General features: G+C 31.2%; 1 protein-coding gene across 1 annotated transcript; it reads right to left on the bottom strand.

Annotated features, from left to right (window-relative positions):
- Positions 1–69: 69 nt before the first annotated feature.
- Positions 70–10,729, bottom strand: LOC137919263 (uncharacterized). The gene is made up of 2 exons (XM_068762285.1): positions 10,303–10,729; positions 70–1,079 (listed from the first exon to the last, which is right to left on the bottom strand). The coding sequence occupies exons 1-2, from the start codon at positions 10,464–10,466 to the stop codon at positions 767–769; spliced, it is 477 nt and encodes a 158-aa protein (XP_068618386.1). The 5' UTR covers positions 10,467–10,729; the 3' UTR covers positions 70–766.
- Between the last annotated feature and the right edge of the window lie 8,478 nt (positions 10,730–19,207).

Genomic DNA, 19,207 nt, shown 5'->3' with positions numbered 1-19,207 from the left:
TTGGTAGTTCAATAGATTTATTTCAACATGATATTTATTAATGATGTCAATAAATTTTAAAATAGCCAGATGACAGGAAAAAATGTTATGGCACAGAAACATTGTGTATTTAGAAATTGTGCGAAAATTTTCAGTCAGATTATTTTATTATTTGGTAATTATTTATCACAAAATTATATATATCTCACGGAAACTGAGGAATACATTTTATATACAAATAAAGTTGTGAAGACATAAGTTAATCATTGATTTAATAAACATTCATTTATTAATAAGACAATATTTTTAATAATGTTATATGTTGATATCGAAAAATATTAAAAATTAAGACAAAGCTCATTATACTTAGCATTACAGAATAAATACTCGAAATCGTAAATATTACAGTGTATGTAATATTAGTGTCTAATTTGACGTCTTATCGGTCTTACCAATAGTGTTAACGAGTGTTAAAATGGAGAATTTCATGGTCGTTTACCGCGCAATTCAAAATGACGACAGTGCTGATTACTACATCTTTGAGAGTCCTTATAAACTAAATCACTTTATTTAACTAACAATGTATTTTAAAATATAGTAACGATTTAACATAACACAATCACAGTCTCAATTAAAATCAAATTAGTCTTTATAGATCACATTGAGATAACACATGAAGTCTTTCAAAAGTCTATGATAGAACACTTGAACAATTTTGAAATCTAACGCTTATTGTCTAGCGTAAACTAGATCGCAGATCTCCATTCTCAAACCGATTATCAAAACTTTAAAGTATTCTCATTGAATCTGTTTGCTTTACGATGTTATGTTCTATGCTCCTCTGATTCTTCATCGTATCGAAGTCACTAGAATCCGAAGACTCCAAAAGTTTTTGTCTGTTATATGTCATTATTCTTTTACTTCTAGTGTCAGAGTCGTACGTTAGTATACGGTTGGTCCCCTTTCTTGATCTAAAGGGAAGTCTGTAGGGAGTGCTGCTCTGAACGTCCGACATCGACCTTATGTGTCTTCTGAACTTTGACTCCTTCGATAAGGGAGGAAATATGAAAGAACCGTCTGGTTTCTTATCTTCTATGGACCTGAAATTTGAAAAGTGTACGATTATTTCAATGTATACAACTTATACATAGTTGATAACAGAACGTTCCGTGACCTAGATGAAGTTGGGAATTAATTATGTAGGTAATAAATTAACAATTAGCGATAACACCTTGTATTAACCTCTTTGTTAGGTCGACAGTTTTTGTTTTATTTCCACTATAAGCTATTTTAAGCAATATGACGTATTCTGTTTAAATTATCTGAATATGTAAATAAATCATAAAACTCTTTCATATGAGTTATCACTAGCTCAATTTATAATATGACATTTCTGTTCAAAATATTCCATGACAGTTGCGTTTATTGGAGTAACGAATCACATGCAAAAGATAGTGACTTTGACAACATAATTATAACTACCTAATATTCTATTTATACAACCAACTAATGTATTATTATCATTTCAGCCAAAGGACATCTAGGTGTCAGCCACAGATTTCCAATAGGACCGGTTGGAAGCGTCTGCGTCCAGGGTCTTCCGAGGACCTTAAAAAGGTCATATAACCACCTTGGTAGCAGACGTATATCTTTATTGAATATTTTAATTTAATTAAATTAGTATTTAATTAAAGCTGTTGTTCTTTTAGATAATACTGTATAAAATGAAGCAATTATTTACGTAAGAAAAAAAGTAATTTACTTCTTCATTTTATTATCCCAATACAATGAACACTTGCACGTGTTATTAGAAGAAAGCCAGAAAACCGCAATTTGCGAGATACTAGAATTGGATTGAGGCTTTATAATGCAAAGAAAAAACTAAGAAGGTTCCAAACGCGCCCTGAACTGTGAAGAGCCGACAACAATTTTAATCGAGTTTTTAGTAGATACTTTAACAAAATCATTAAAACAGTAGTAGAGCAATTCATTTTCAAGCTTTACAATTACTCAAAAAATCCTTCACACCATAATAGGAATTATTTATGTATATTAATGCAATCAATTAATATATTTTACATATAAAACACGTATATTTTTTTATTAACACGCAGTAGAATTGAAAGTTGTTATCTGTCAAGCTATTTTATTCGATCAAGTTTAACTTGAAGTAGTTAAACCTGCCATTGGACCACTGATCATTCCAGATTGTTTAGATTTCTAATAGAATGCAATTGAAAGTAGTAGCCTAAGTGACGTTCAAAGAAAAAGCCATTAATTAACATCTGCCATTGTTATCTATAAATTGATTTCAATGACGACGTTAAAAAATTATTATTGAAACGTTTTTTAACTAAGTATTTATTTTACATGTAATATATACACATTGCAGATCCCTGGTGAAAAACTTTCAAAAGAAAAATTTACTAATTTTTTTGACATTTATTGCTAAAATAAATACTACTTAAATAAAATTGTTCATATATTAGTATCAATTGTTATATCTGTTGATATAAGGGGCCTTAAAGTTCTGGAGTTAAGACCACGGACCAGCAGACTCTCGCCCACAAGGTGGACATACGAACTTGTTATTTATTTATTCGACCAAGGTGGTGCCGAGATAATTAATAGGCAGGTGACAAATGTTATATAAAAGTTAATTAGTTATACACGCACACATACACACACACACATTAAAATATATTATACATTATAAGATAGTTATGACGACTCTCCCGCCAACAGTTCTCGAACCTTCTTTTTTAAACATGTCTTGTTTGTCGACTCACTAATATTATGAGGAAGTTTATTGCAATGCAGAACGATGTTATGGTCATCGGAAAACGCTATCCAACAGTGACGATCAATCCAATCTTAGGACTGGCTACTACTTCTATCTAGCCGTAGGTCTAAACTAAAAGTTCTTTGTATAATAAGTATTAATCATCAAACATTGTAAATAATCGAATTTCCTTGAAAGTTCTTTACCCGTGTAAGTTAAAATAAAGGAAGAAACAAAAGAGCAATTGCCTTTATTAATTAAAAGTGAAAATTATAATTAAAACGATAGTTACAAATAGTTATGTAGGGTGACGTTATTAATGGATTATTCATGTTCCATTTTGCGTCATACTGTTGATATTTGTTCAAAACGATATAAAAATATATTTTGTTATTACGGTCTTATTTTCTGTGCCACTGAATCATACTTAGGATATTTTAAGGCACTTTTATATTGAGCAGTGGTAGCACAGCGGTAGAGGACTTGCGATCGTAGGTCACGGGTTTGATTGCCGGGATACAATCTTATATAATTCACACTTTGTGCATTAATTATATAGAATCGCAACTGCTCACAAACAAGTTTTCAGGGGATGGTCAGGAGCGTCTTCTGCGTACCTCAATACACCACACTGCAAAGCGTGGCGATTAAGGTAAAACCCCTCATAGATATTTTGGAGCCTATGTCTTGTAATGAGCGTCAGTGGACGAATGGTCTTCCATATTTATTTAGAGTTGATTTGTATTATAACTTCGAATTTGAATCTTGATTAATATTCTGATTGTACTTTCTGATTTCCTAGTCAAATATTTAATGTATTTAGAAGCCATTCTTTGATTATTAATCCCATTATTTTTATTACACGACTGTAATGATGTATGTTACCTATGTAAATCCTATTATGCCACTTTATGCTCTTATTTTAATTTATAATTATTTTTATTATTGAAACAAATATATTATGATGGAATTACGTTACATTATTGATATGTTTCAGTTAAAATTGAAAACCACACCTAGAAACACTGCAAATATTACTTAAGGGACTTTTTTAATTGGTTATTGGTCTACTCCAGTCAGCGATTCTCAAACTTGTGCACGTATACGATTTCAAAATTTGAGGACACAACAAGTTTATAAGTTGTTTTCTTTCCGTACAACACACCACCGTGTAAAATATCTTTTTGATAATGATTTTGATTGTATAACAAAATAATGTACTAAATAACAATATTATTATTAACGTATTTCTTTATGAAGAAATTAATTACAAATAATGATTTTTTACTGTACCCGTTGTTTAGCTATAGACGTAAAAGCTTAAAATGGTTGAATTTATAGCTCATTTGCTGTCAATTGATGTTTGGTACACCCTATCAAAAATCAATGGTTTCAGAGACATTAAATAACGTTAAGGTAATATAATATACATATTAAAATTAATCACTATTTACTATCTGTCCCCGCAGATTTTGTACTGCCAGGAGTTATTGACCTGTTGCGTTTCAAAAGAAAAATAAATTAATGTACATATTTCAGATCACTTTAAACAAAATGATTGGAAAAAGTTTTAAGTTTAAACCTTTTTGTTGACAAATGCCCTATACATTCACCCCTTAAAAGCTTTTACACCTATATCCAATCACCATGTACAAATTTTTAATGGGGCATGAAGATTGAGAATCGCTGTAATTTACCGACTATTATGTAATTTGAAATTATAAAGCGTGTCAGCGTTCGAAGACTTGGCACCAATTCTGGTTATAAATAACATAACACATATAAATTGGACTAATGTTTGGTAATTTTCATACTGATATTCAAGAACCCAGTGAGGATTGTCCAAACCTTCAATATAAGAGGGCGTAGTTAAACTGCTTATTGTTTCAGTACTACCGATAAATGTGAAATAGTACATGAAGAATTGCTGTCTGGCGTAAAACAAGTACCGTGATAGAAGTCTTTTACAGGGCTTTCTAGGATCATTGCCTATACTAGTTTGTAAACAATGGTTGGAAAATATATGTTCCTGTTTGATTGAGATTGCTGTTATTGGTGTAATTGCATGACTGACCCAACGAAGTCTGTTTGTGTCAAAATATCTATATCTCTATTATCAGTTTTGTATGTATATACATTATCAATATATAGCTTTTAGGAACTTACTGCCATGTATAATGTATACATAAATAAAAATGTAAAAAAATTGATGTAACTCCAAATCGGTTTTAGTGATTCTGCAATTTTTTCACATGAAATTTTAGTTAAAACACGATAGCTTTTATTTTCCCGTAAAAATTTCCAGAGTAAATTATATCAACTGTCCACGTTGACTAACACTTGACGTTGACAAAAAGAGAAGTAATAGCAATTACAATTACAATAAAAATATAATTTTATCATTAAAGTTTTGCAATAAACGAAATAGAGAAGTTATTTTTGTAAAGACATTGTACCAAAAAATATATTGGTTACTTTAAACACGTTTTTTATTATTAGTCATAAGATAATAACTTTTAGGAATATTTATTTTGAAAAATTAATAATTATCACAACGATTTTAACCAGCAAAAACTATAGATAAGGTTTGTATTTAATTAGTTTAACTTCCTAAAACAATTAATTAAAATAATACATTACCAATCGTTTTAATGTAATTCACAGATTTACTATAATTATTTATTTATTTAAAAGAAAATCGAGTTTAAAAATAAGAGAACCTACCAAGGAAAATTGTACAAGTTTTACGTAATCCTAATTACATAACAGGGACGTCAACAGCGTTTATAATCTATTTTTGCTAAACAATAAAAATTGGCGAATACAACGTGACCAAGACACGTGGAATCATAATTATACTATATTCGCCAGACTAGTATCAGTAAGTGATAACGAGGTAAGGATGCCTTTACATGGTGCCTAAATGCGAGTCTGTCTCTTACAAGGCACTTTTTAACCACAAGGTATTATTTTGACTAGATATGTTTTAAGTACTTTGTGGTTAACTGGCCAAGATACATAGTGGGCAGAACACATGGCCGTCGAAGCCTTAAGGTTCTGAATCGGAGAACACGAATCGACAAGCGCATCGCCGGACATTTACTCACAAGATGGACAGATCTTGTTAAGATCGACGGAAGACGCTGTTTGTTTGCTACCAGTTTTATTAGCAATGTATGTGGTGGGCCTAAGTCCAGTCTGGACATGCTACAGTTGAAATAATAACGATGATAAAAGTTTTTTTAAGCAGTGCGTTTACAAATTTAAGTTATCAAATATTGGTTTGACAACGATAATGAATTCGAACGTGTTCATATTAAACATTTAGTATGTTATTATCAACGTTCATGTTAAGGGTAATTACGTTTGTAATTTCCCTACTATCGTGTCATATTTATATTTAAAAGTAATGTATTCAACCTTTACGTTCTTTTTATTTATACCATGCAGTGATAATATTGACTGTATATTTCTTTATAAAAAATAAACTCTGAATTTTACTTTTTTTAATCTGTGTACCTCGTGTAAACATATATGAGCATTTTCTAGAAAAATCTACTAGCTGCCATTGTAGAAGTCTTATAATAAGACACTAATTTTTTTGAAATATATAATACGACATATTGCTAAAAATTGTATTTAACTTACCTATGTTTTAATTAATATGTTATTAGGAAAATAGCTGTTATTCATAGCATAAATAATACTTGCTTGTATAGCAGTATAGCAGTTATAACATTAATAATTTCGTTATATAACAGCGTTTTCGAACGTCATTTTGACAGAGAGCTAACATGTTTTCGCTGTTAATAGACACATCGATCGTGAACTCGGAAGTCAAATGTAACGTGGAAGAGCCTTCGTAAATCGGTCTGACTCAATGTTCACTTCGTTATTTTTAGCTCGTCTACCTTAATGGTTAAGGTAATCAATCTTGCGTCGTAATAGACGGATAAACAATTACTTTCAAACTACATCTTACCATTGGTAGCAATGCACCTTCTTTTGGAGGTTATCGCTGCAGTCAATGAGTAACGTTGTTTTAAATAAATAAACCGAAATACTCTCCAAATACACATAAATTATCATCTTGTTTATTGCTGTATGTCTATAAACAATCTATTAATTACAAAAAACTATATATAGCTATTAAAACCTTATGAAAACGCTTAATTTTTTAAGAGTTATATAATTAGTTAAGAAGGTTATAATGTAAAAAAATATATAAACTTATTTATGAATTACCAGTTATGGATAAATTACGGAAGTACGAAAAGAGTATTAAATAGCAAAAAAAATTTTAATATATAAATGAAAACATCGAAATAAGTATTTTTTTAAATAACATGTCAGTAGACTAAAGTAAACGTCGATTTACTGCGCCATAGAGGTTCACATTAGTACAAAAATTAATATTTTTATGAAGATATTTTTCATTTTTTCTCGGCATGTTTAAATGAGGCATTAGCTAAGTTCAATTTAATAAAAAATTACATTCTGTTCCAATATTGCATATTAAATATGTAATGTTTTAAAATACTTATGACGGAAATGCTGAATTTTTTTTGCTCGAGTACTCTATATATAGAGCGAGGTCAATTAAACTCACATGTGAAAAAAGACATCGTCGAACAATTTATTTGAAATCAAGAACTTTATATTATCTTGTTAAAATCGATTGTGGAAAAAAAATTCACTTTATTTTCATTACATGAAAACAAAGAAAACCAGCACTATAAGTTTCGTATAAATCAGTGATATTATTTTAAAAATAACCATTTAAATAGATAATTTGTTAAAAAATATCACGTTTGACAAACATCGTCAGCCTTCAACGAGATTTATTTAAAATATATTCACAGCGTATTGGACTTTGATCTATTGTTGAATTATTTCTTTTGGCACGGTCAATATAACAAATTATACTGTTAATGAATGTGTTTAAATCCGTATATATGTCCGATGTTAGATATAATATTTTAAGTATATTACAAGTTTTTTTTAGCATCACATGCTCAAGGAATAATAGGCTTAACAGAGGTGTACCTTAAGGTTTAACCAAAACCATAACGATACTATAATGTAACTTAATACTCACTATGGTGCCACTGAAGTTGATGGTACAAAGTTCAATAACCTTAGACACTATCTTTGATTAGTGTACGGTGGTATGACTTTGTTTTTGTCCCTAGCGTACGAACCATTTTTAAATTTAGTAACCTTTAATGCTGATTGCATTAATATTTTTTTTTCATTTTAAGAACACTAAATTCAAGCCAAGAAAGAAATCTACGATCGTTCAATAAACTTTTACTACTTTGTCCTTCTCAAAAATCTGACTTCTCTCATTCTTATTCTCCTGTCCAAAGCACTAAACGCTTATCAATAACAATCTTCCCCTTTGGAATTAAAATTTCAGCAAATCGTTGCATGTTTAAAAAGAGGGTTCTGGAAGAGTTCTTGATCTCTCGAGAAGAGGCCACGGCTTGGGCTGGCATTCAAAATGCCTTTAGTATTCCGAAAGGAATAAAGAACAACTAAAGAGATATTGTAAAACAAATGCAAGTGCGAGTGAAACATTTTCAAGTTTACAATTATTTTTTAATGTTTTATTAATGTACCAGTTATCGCAAAATAAAAAAAATGTAACTGTTTTTTTAACAGGTTTTAGGATATCTTGCACTGTTAACCAAATAAAGAGCATACATCATCATTTCAGCCGTGGACATAGGTTTCGTCTTACGCCGCGTCTTATGCGCCGCTTGCCGCTCCGTGGTCCCCACTTCAGAACTTTCCAGAACCTTTCCGGCCCCCGCTGCCATACATATTGAAACGTAAGTAGTGACAATAATCATTAAAAGTAATTATGTATAAAATCACATAAAGAAGAATACCATTTATCAATGTTATCTAGTAATTAGTATAAGTGAGATAACATGCAAAAAGTTTGAAGTTTCTTGTCAGTACTTTTCGATAAAAGAATGGTATAAGTTACATTATTATTAATTTTGTGATAAATGTGTGCATATACATTTACCTTAAAAATGGATTATAAAACTATATAATGAAACCAATTTCAATAAGTTTTACCAGTAGATGCTAATTTTCAAAATATTAAATTCCAAAATTATTTTATTATTATATAAAAATAACAAAATTAATTGGCAAAGAACGAAAAATATTCAGATATAATATCTTTAAATGCATTTAAAGTATTCTTCTATGCTCTTCTTAAGACTACTAGTATAATTGAGAAAACTTTTTTTCAAATATGTAAAACAACCTCGATGTATGTATTTCAATTTGATGTGATGTTAAGGTGCAAGCTTTACAATAATATAACCTTCGAGAAGTAAAATCCGCTTTCACTCAACACTGAAAGTTATACTACTTTTAAACGATACCTTATTCGTCTCCTTCCTACCACATGTATATTGTATATAAACAATAATGCACTTTGTGTTATGACAACAAAATTCATTTTCCAATAACTAATATCGTTTGGTTCTGTTGATGAAAATCAAATATGTCAACATGAGTTAATGAAGGAATTTGAAGTCTTGTCACGATTACATTTCTTAGTTGAGTTTATATCGCCCTTGATAAACTAATGACATGTATTATTTCGTCGTTAATCTGTCAATCTGATTGCGGCCTGGCTTGGCACTGCGCTGAACGAGATTCGACCATTTACGGCTTATAGAAACAAACCGCATTACATTTTATAGTTAGGTAAATAGTATCGATAAAAAGTAACAGCTATGTTTTACGATGACAGCTACGAAAGATTTTGAACGAAACAGACAACTGATTCAACAAGTAATAACATATTTTGACATCAAATGATAGTTCTTCAGTAAACTGCAGTGTCGTATTGTAAGTTGCTATTAGGTGATAAATACACAGTTTTATAAACAATTCCCACGCCTTGAAAGAGAAATAAAAATCTTTTCGAAATAAATCAATCAATAAATGACGCAGTTGCTTAAATTTTGTATTGTAACTTTGTTAATTAACGTAACTTTAATAAATATGTGATAACACGTCAGTAAACAATAAACAGAAATGATCTCATCTTGTAAGTTATTGCTAAATAATTTATCATCAAATGTTTTGTTCTATAAACAGTTATTGCTCATAAATTATTTTAAATATATTAACTCCGACACTTAAACATAAAATTACATAAGTTGGAATGTACGCGCCAAACCAGTAGGTAAAAGAGAACCAATATAATATATCCCTTATATAAAACTTCATATCACTCGGTTTATTATCGTACTTTATCATAGACTACAAATTATATCAATGCTACCAACCATAAGGAAATTTGTAAAACAAAAGTGAATATCTTAAGGATGCAAAACTTTTATATAAAATATACAAAAATTTATTGAGTAAGAAAATTATAGATAGTATTAAATTAAAAATTATGAACAAGGTCATAAAGAACTTTTGACTAAGACTTGATTAACTATTCATTATTATTTATTAAATCGAATTCTTGCACAAGTAATAAGATACCTAGAGTGGGTACTCACTTTTCTTTAAAGTAGTCTGATATTTGGCTCATTTTCCAGAATATCTGTAGAAGCAGCATCAGAACCGTGTGGTTGATCCATGTGTATAATTTGTAGCAGCTCTCCATGGCGCGCCCTTCTCTCTCGCGCTCCCACATAAACTTTGAAAGCGAAACCTCGGTCATCCGTCACTCGGCTATTAGCAAGTTAAATTCGAATTTAACTTCAAACAATTGGCAATCCGTTAACGCGACGTGGATTCACAGTATAAAAACATGCGGAGCAACGCGCGTGCAAGGATAGTTTGCCGGCTTATCAGTTGATTTGAGTGCCTTGAACGAAAATAGCGGAAAGATAGATGCCAGCCACAACGAATTTGACCGCGCACGACCGCCGGTGCAAGCGTACTGGTGCGTTGCGTTGGTAGCCGCTGCCCATGTGAATGCCACTGGCGCGGTTAGGCGGTTAACGCGATGACGACTTATGAATCTTATGACTCAGTTTGTATTCGATGTTTGTTTGGTATCATGTTTAGTGAAGCATTCGATACGACAATACCTTCTCAGAACATGTTATTTTTTGCATTTTTCACATTTTTATTGTATGCAATTACGTTGGTAAATTCAAAATATTATTCCATTATTATTATTCAAGGCAATTATTTACACGCACTTTTGAATGCTGATCTGCTGAGAAGAGCCATTCAGAAACTCAACAGTCGCCCTTTTTAAATGAAATTTAACATTTGATTATAGGTACATTATAACATCAACCATGTGAATGATTCAACAAACCAAGTTCCGCACATTTCGATCAACTAAAAACTCTTGAATGCTATAATATGATGTGTTTAACATTATAATTTAGATTTAAAACTAATGAAAGGAAAGATAACATATATAGGAAAGATAATATATATATATACATACGTATAACCAGATCCTGAAAGATTAATTAGCCCTAAAGACAGAATTTAGGCGTTACTGTTTATTTTTGTTTCTTTTATTTATTATTTTAAATAAAATATTTTTAAAATGCGTTTACCTGTATTCCATTCCACACAAGCATTATTTGAGCGTAATTAACCTTTAAATTTATGTATGCAATTTATATATGTGTAAGTAGGTAAATTATCTTATATATCTACAAAGTAAAGATCGATTACCCACTATTTGTACTTCCTGTGAATCCAGACTATGGTTGTCTTTAAGATGCCTCCAGTGATGATGATGAGATGTAGTCTTAATAATAGCAATTGATCGAGCCCTCGGCCCTCTTGTTCATCCTTCAATTGGAATGTTCAACGCGTATCGAGTGACAACTCGAATGATATCAACTGATGCTCACTGAAGCGTCAACGTAACGCAATCAATGAGCTTGGTGACCTCCCAATCCTATGGAATCTCTGTTGTCCTTAAATTAAAACTGTACTGGTAATTGAACTGTAAAGATATTTAAGCTTAATTGATTTACTATCTGACACCATATAATAATTCAAGACAAAAGTTATCTATTAACCGGAACAAAGATGTTCACAATGGTAAGCTCAAAGTTGCTCAACGTGATCAAATGAGGAATGAGTAGTCCTATAGAAGAACGGAAGTAAACTAACAAAGCTCAACGGATTTTCAAGTCGAAGTGGCAGAGGTTAGGTAACAACGGTGAATAAAAAAGAATAATTTATTTCTACTATTTGCTCTTCACGGTTTTTATTTATGGTCTCCTTAAGTATGTATATTTGGTTCTAAAGAAATTATGAATAGTATTGTTTGATCCGTTCTCGAGTGTTGAGCTCGGAAACACATTTGGCGATTAAATTTTATTTACATAGGTGTCCGTTTAAGTAGACCTAAAATAAAACAAAAACTGTAACCAAATGCGACGGGACGGGGAACACGTTTACATGATTGGATATTTATGGTTTTAGAGCAACAAACTCAGTCCAACATCTTATCTTCTCGTGTTACCATGACTAAGCTTTATTCGATTTTCGAATAATTTTTACGCAAAGACTTTGTATTTGGAATATAATAATACTGATTAAAACAGAAGCTCTTGGCCTATTAACTAGTGAGCCTCATAAATACACGAATTGGATAACTATCAAAAAACCAAAAAAAAATTTAAGGGCTTAAACAACATAACAAATAACAACTTTCAATTTTAATTATTGCAAAGCCATTATATCCTATAAAACCTATATCCTTTATCGTCATCATCATCATAATCTCAGCCGCTGGATATCCACTGTTGGATATAGGTTTTCCTCAAAGACTTCCAATAGCAAAGGTTGAAAACCAGAATTTCCCAACGGCCGGATGTGTTTGAAGTTGCTTGAATGTCGATTTATAATACCCACTCCAGAGCCTTAAGGCCCACTGTCACTTTCAGTTTCAAATCAAATAATTGGCGTAATTCAGAACCAAAAAAGCATGTTACGAGACCAAAAACATATTATAATGAAAATATAAGCACATTAAATAAAGTTTTGCCGTGTACGATATTGAACACTTATTTCTGTAAGTCATCAGGATCATTTCAGCCAAAGGACATACGTTAATTCCTACATTTAGGCTTACATTTCCTACAGGCCCGGTAGAAAGCGACCTGCATCCAGTAACGTCGGAAGTAATCATTATTATTAAAACATTAAATCAAAATATTAAATTATCATTCAGAATTAAGTTAAATTTATTTGTTTTTTTCTGTATTATCTAGATACAGAACCATAACTTTCGACAGCAAATTCGAAGCACCTCGCTATATATAAAAACCCTTTTGGGCCCTGAAAGTAATAATGATTTTTGCTAATATTACATAGACGATTTAAATAGGTACCCAATTTCATCCTGAATCACTCATTCCTTGTATATCTTGACATTATGCTCGTTAATCATCATTTATTCCATCAAAATAAATTATTCAATATATGATAATTACAATTCCATCTTAACAATGAAAATTGTTCCTTTAAATAACTATGACATTGTTTATCATTTTTTATTGTCACGGGTGTACAAACTCGTTAAAGGCTCGGATATTTCAAACAACGGTACGAAGAATTCATAACACCTTTTTAATTTCTCGATTAACTGTTTTTTACGATTTTAAAACTTTTGATCGTAAATTGCTGCGGGTTGCATTTCAATTGTTCATGGTTTTATATTAAATATCTTCAATACGTTCGTAAAAGTGCTTCGTCATTAAGGCACGAGTTAATAATAAAAGAAGTTTAAAAACTATATAAAACCTTTTTATTATTTTTTCATATTATTAGAATCACCACTTGTGTGTGTGTGTGTGTGTTTTGGAGAACACTCTTCAGTCAAATTTGAGAGAAATTAGAAATAGATTAGGTACTCCTGCAATCGCTGCCTTCATTTTAAAGCTACGAGGGTTCCAAACGCGCTCTGATCAGAGAATAAGGACTTCGACAATAATTAGTTTGTTCCAAAAAATATTATTTTGCATAATAAATAAAATATTTAATAAACTTTCATATTTAACATTCACTAATAAGTTTTTATACATATTTAATAATGAAAAAAATCGTATTTCTCAAATTTATAGTGATACAAGAAATGTCCAATCAGTGTTATGGAATTATATGACATTTGTAGTAAAACGGTGTATTAAGGGTTCTTGGCCTCTGATAAAAAAGTATATGATGACGTCAATAGAAGTCATTCATCATTCGATACTATTTATTATATACAGGAAAGTAATTGAAACAGACGTGTTCTAGAAGGTTGGTTTGATATTGTTTTCTTCCCTGATAGTGGACCTTTTTTTAATTCTTATTTGTATCGCCAAGGTGTTTTGCTTACAATATATGTTTTTTTACTTGCATGCACAGCGTAGATAGAGAGGGATGGCGCTACTTCATATTTATGGATGTTTCTCATATTCTTTTTCATAAATGGATCTTTCTTCTTCTAGCTGCGAGTCACGCGACTGTTTAAGTAGCATGATGTCAGCCAATAGGCGCACACTGCAATCGCCATGATGATCAGTCTTACTTTGCCAGTATCCAGGATTCCCGCAACCTTGACTATCGTCGTTTCACCCAATGGGGTTTCTAGTGGCGTTTCGTCTTCTGACATCAGCGGTATTTTGGCCGAGATGTTTCTGAGCTTCCAGAATGCTTTCCATTAAGGATTCGGCAAGAGATTTCTCGAAATTGAACGGTTTGTTTTTATGTATTACCTGTACACAATTTTTATCAATAAATAAATTCTGTTTAATATCTTACCGTTTGTATTCTACAACTTAACGCGTTGTATATTTTGATTGCTTCGTGTATTTTGAGTGTAAACGCAAATTTGTGTTTAAATTCGAATTTACCGCACTTGACATTGTTGATACTGAAATAAATATAGCCCTATAGCACGCATTGGCCACGCAGTCTCACCCGGGATTTATATTTAGTTTGCGTTTTCAAAATTACTCCGATATTTCTGCTCGCAGGTATTTGGATCTCGTCTCGTCTTTGTTTCGGATATACTCTTTATATTATTTTTAAAGTTTCATTAAAAACAATTGTTATATCCATTTCATTATCTATTCAGAAATATGCAAGAACCATTCTTGGAACTTAGTTAGTATAAAGGATTTTTTTTGTTCTTGAAAAATAGTGAAGAAAACACGTATTCAAAGTTTTACTTCATATTTATAACAACCTTACAGCTGAAATCAATGTTTAAATAAACATCTATTAAAAACATGGGTATAACAATTGTTAATGACAATAATCTATTGTTATTTACTCTAAATGTTGCTATTGCTGTTATTTTTATTATTTCACTTGTGTTTATTGATTGTAAAATATAAAGAAAGAATGTTTTTTATACTTAGATTACGTAAGTTACTGCTATCTTGCCTACCCCTATTTTCTGTGGTTAACTCTGAGGTATAAGAGTTACCTTTATTTCTACATCTTTCCAAGTGTTGTTTCAAGGCATAGATGATTGATAGAGCAAAGATGAAAGGAAGCCATCAACCATGTGCTGTTGTGGTAGCGTTGAATACACGGCGCACGCGTTTAAGGAGTGTATAGCTTGGGTTAGGGACATAGGGACAGACGTTGTGACAACGATCTTTCGTTACGAGCCTTCAAGCAGAACGGGAGGTCATGGATCGCTGGTATAACACTATGCTTTTAAAGAGAGAGAAAGAACTTTTAGCTCATCTTTCGTATTGCGAGACCTGGACGTCGGGTGAGGTAATACCAAGCCCTTCTCCTACCTTTTTAACAAGGTCTTACTATAAATAAGAGTATAAAAGCATAACCATGCTTCGTTTTAAAGTAATCCACGAACGCGATGGCGCAAACGTAATGTTGCAACGGTATCATTAACTGCAGAATGAAAGCACAACTTAATGACTTTTTTCGCTATATGTGTATTAAATATTATTCTTTTTTTAAAGAAAAACATTACAAGAGTAATTCTCTGTAATGTAATATTTCGCATCGTCATCGCTGTGCACATGCAACAGTAGCGATCACGATGTCAAACTGTACAAAACATTGTTTTTTTTTTAAATGGTTAAAATGCATGGGTTATTTTTTAAATGTAGTTTCTTAAGTCTGTATAGGCAACTAAATGCTTAGTCACTGCTATAAGAGCTCATTGTACTTTTGTCTTCACAAATAAATGATATTGTGTCTTGCTTTTAATGGTTCACATTAAAAATTTAACAAATATTGATGAAAAACATTAAGTTTATTTAAAAATGTTGGTTATTTTCAGAGAATATATAGAAAAGTTATTTTTGCGTAGTGAGCGTTTTAATTGATTTTATTAATTTATTTATTTTAAACACTTCTTATTGAAAGTAAAACGGTGAATAGAATTCTGAAAGCATTTTGTATGTTCAATCGTACGTTTATTTGGGCGATGCAGAGATAAATTGATATAAGTAGATGAAATAAGTAAATATCAAAAAAAATAAAAAATAAAAAAATAGATAAGAGGGTTAAAAAAACAGATATAAATATAGTTTTGACTTATACTAATTTTAATAGTACATAAATACGATGTAATACATATATTTAAATATAGTATATATACATTATATAAATCTGTATTTACATATTAAATTTATATAAACATAATATAATACATGAAGTATAAATATAATAAATAATATAATCCAATTATTGTATTGTATTGTATTTCCGCTCTCATCAACTATCATTCGAACTATCGCTTTGAACGCGAATGTTAAGCTTTTATCTATTCTTTTGAATCTCGCCAATCGCTTTGTTTTGATACATGTAAAACAAATAGAATAGTCGTTAAAATTCCATTGCCCACTGCGAAGCATAATGTTCATCGATTTTCCCATTTAAATTAATCGATTCAGTACAGTGGCCGTACAGACGGCGTCCAAATGAGGAAGCAATTGACTCCGACTCAACGGCCGACCTCTAGAACTGTCGACCGTACAATAAAAGCTTCGTTGTGATTCTTTTACGTAAGCACGACCGATAAGTTGTCGTATTTACGTAGATTATCTGTGCCTTGGAACAGAAAGCCTTTGTCAATATACTACAAGTCAGTGGACTTGACGCTTCCATATATATATATATTTATCAAAGAAAACAATTTCTGTTTTTATACATGAATTTATTTAAAAAAATTAAAATCAACTTAAAAATATCCTTTATTCGAATAGCCAATGTCAGCATTGTTGTTTCTATAATAAACTACCACTGGTTAAACTCTGTAAATACACATTTCAATATTATACACTATACATGCAGCATCGAAACGTGGTCTTTTACATTCGCTCAACGAGCCATGGCTACTCTCAACATTTCTCTACAAGATTCGACTGGAAAGTAAGGAGGAATATCTTAGTTTTCTTTAACATTATGATTTATTATTCATTCATTTACATTAGATGTTTTAATATATTTAATATAATGAACGGGTATGAGATTTATGTCAGTTTACATTCGCTCAACGAGGAAGGGTCTGTTCGGTATTTCTCTAAGAGTTCGAACCGGAAATAAGGAGATACGAAAAAAACGAAAGCAACCTTCATAGCCTAGTGGTTTGGCAAATTAACGTGACAGTGAGCATTTCTCATGGTGCGCAGAACTGATATCCGCTTGAGCTTTAAAATCCACTCACAAGGTTATTGAAAGACGGCCACTGCTAGCAACTTCCTATCGGTCTTATTGGAAATGATGATGATAATATATAGACATAAGGTGGACAAACGCACGCTTAAATTGGTGAGAAGAAATATCTACAGTTTCTGAACACTATAGCATACCTTTATCGGAACAAATAAAAAGTAAAATAATCAAATCAAAATAGGTAATTTTTTTTTTCAACATATTTTTTAGGTGTTTTAAATCTTGAAAAAGACCAATCTATTTTAAACTTAATATCTCTTTTTTAATGGAATAATATAATACTCTAATTAATACAAACATAAGGGGGTTGACATGACATGAGGTAGCCCAGCGGTAGAGGACTGAGACTTGAAATCATAGCTCGCGGATTCGATTCCCGGTATACAATCTTATATAATTCTCCACTTTCTCAGAAAAAAGTTTTGAGTGCAGAATTGTATCATCTTCAGCGTACCATATTACAACGCAATCACCACCGCACTGCAACTCGGCTGTCTAGCGTGGCGATTAGCGTGGCGGTATATACCTCCATGGGTATTTTTGGGGGAGGTCTATGCCTTGCAGTGGAAGTTTATGGGCTGAAACAACGACACGAGGGAGATTAATGGGGTTAGTTATGTAACATACACTTATAAGACTAAGTGTAAGCGGCTAAGTACTGACGCAACGCTGTCATATCAGTGTGACAAGTGATTTCAACACTTTAATTTGGTTACAAGGTCGAAGTACTTCGATTACGATCTAACAGGACTTACAATTGACTAGTATAATAATTAGTCCACATAAGTGTTATTAAAGATTTCATGTTCCTCCACAATTATACCGTTGATTTTGAACTCATAGATTAACAATTTCAATTTCATAAAATTTAAATCAGACAGAGAAGCTTACAGTTTATCTTATCAGATGAAAATTGTTTTGTAAATGTTTGTTAAACAGTTATACTTAGTAACATACATATTTACAATTTAATAGATTGCAAATATAGTTAGCATTAACCAATAACAGATATTTATGATGGTAAACATTGTAAATTATCTTTATCACCGTTATTTCCATTGTTAAGGGTAGTAATATATTGTAATGGTCTAATTATGTGTAAAATGTTAAAATAAGATAGGGTTGCGTTTTAAATTATGTTATAATAGCGTTATGTTTAATTTAAATTTCACTATATGAATTAAGAGTTTTTTTTCTTTGAGTTTAAATTAAAAAATCCTTATTAAAAAACTCATCATCATAATTTTGTGGAACGTTCTCAGATGGGCATAGGCCTCCTCAATAGATTTCTAATCTGCATTTTAAAAGTATGCGTCCTCACTGGTAATACACTATTGTGGTACATTTTCGTTTAGTGGCACTGAAGAATTTTGGACGAAAAAGTTTTCGCAGTCATTCAGTGAAATAAATTATTACTAACAGCCGCGTCAAGATATTTTCTCGTAATATATGTTAGATATGTAAATAATACGGATTACTCTGGAGTACCATCGAAAAAACCGACTTCAATATTTTTTTAAATTATTTGGAACAAATATTTTTATAAAAATATATAACTTTTTATTGCGATATATAACACGCCGCGATTGCAAGTAAAATGCAATGCTTTTAGAATAAAAAGGAAATGTACATTTATAAATATATAATTCTGATGTGTGATATAATTTCCTGTAAATTTTTAGTACTCTACTTTTACAATCCGAAGTAACCGGACAGCTATATTGAGATTTCGAGCGCGTTCCCGATCGTTATCGTTATATAACATTCATATGAATAAAT

Source organism: Battus philenor, unplaced genomic scaffold (assembly GCF_028537555.1).
Source record: "Battus philenor isolate CCGP_79_NKW_IND1 unplaced genomic scaffold, ilBatPhil1.0.hap1 SCAF_16, whole genome shotgun sequence".
Taxonomy (NCBI): Eukaryota; Metazoa; Arthropoda; class Insecta; order Lepidoptera; family Papilionidae; genus Battus; species Battus philenor.
Note: the sequence above shows the minus strand (reverse complement) of the source record. Positions and strands in the feature narration are given on the sequence as shown.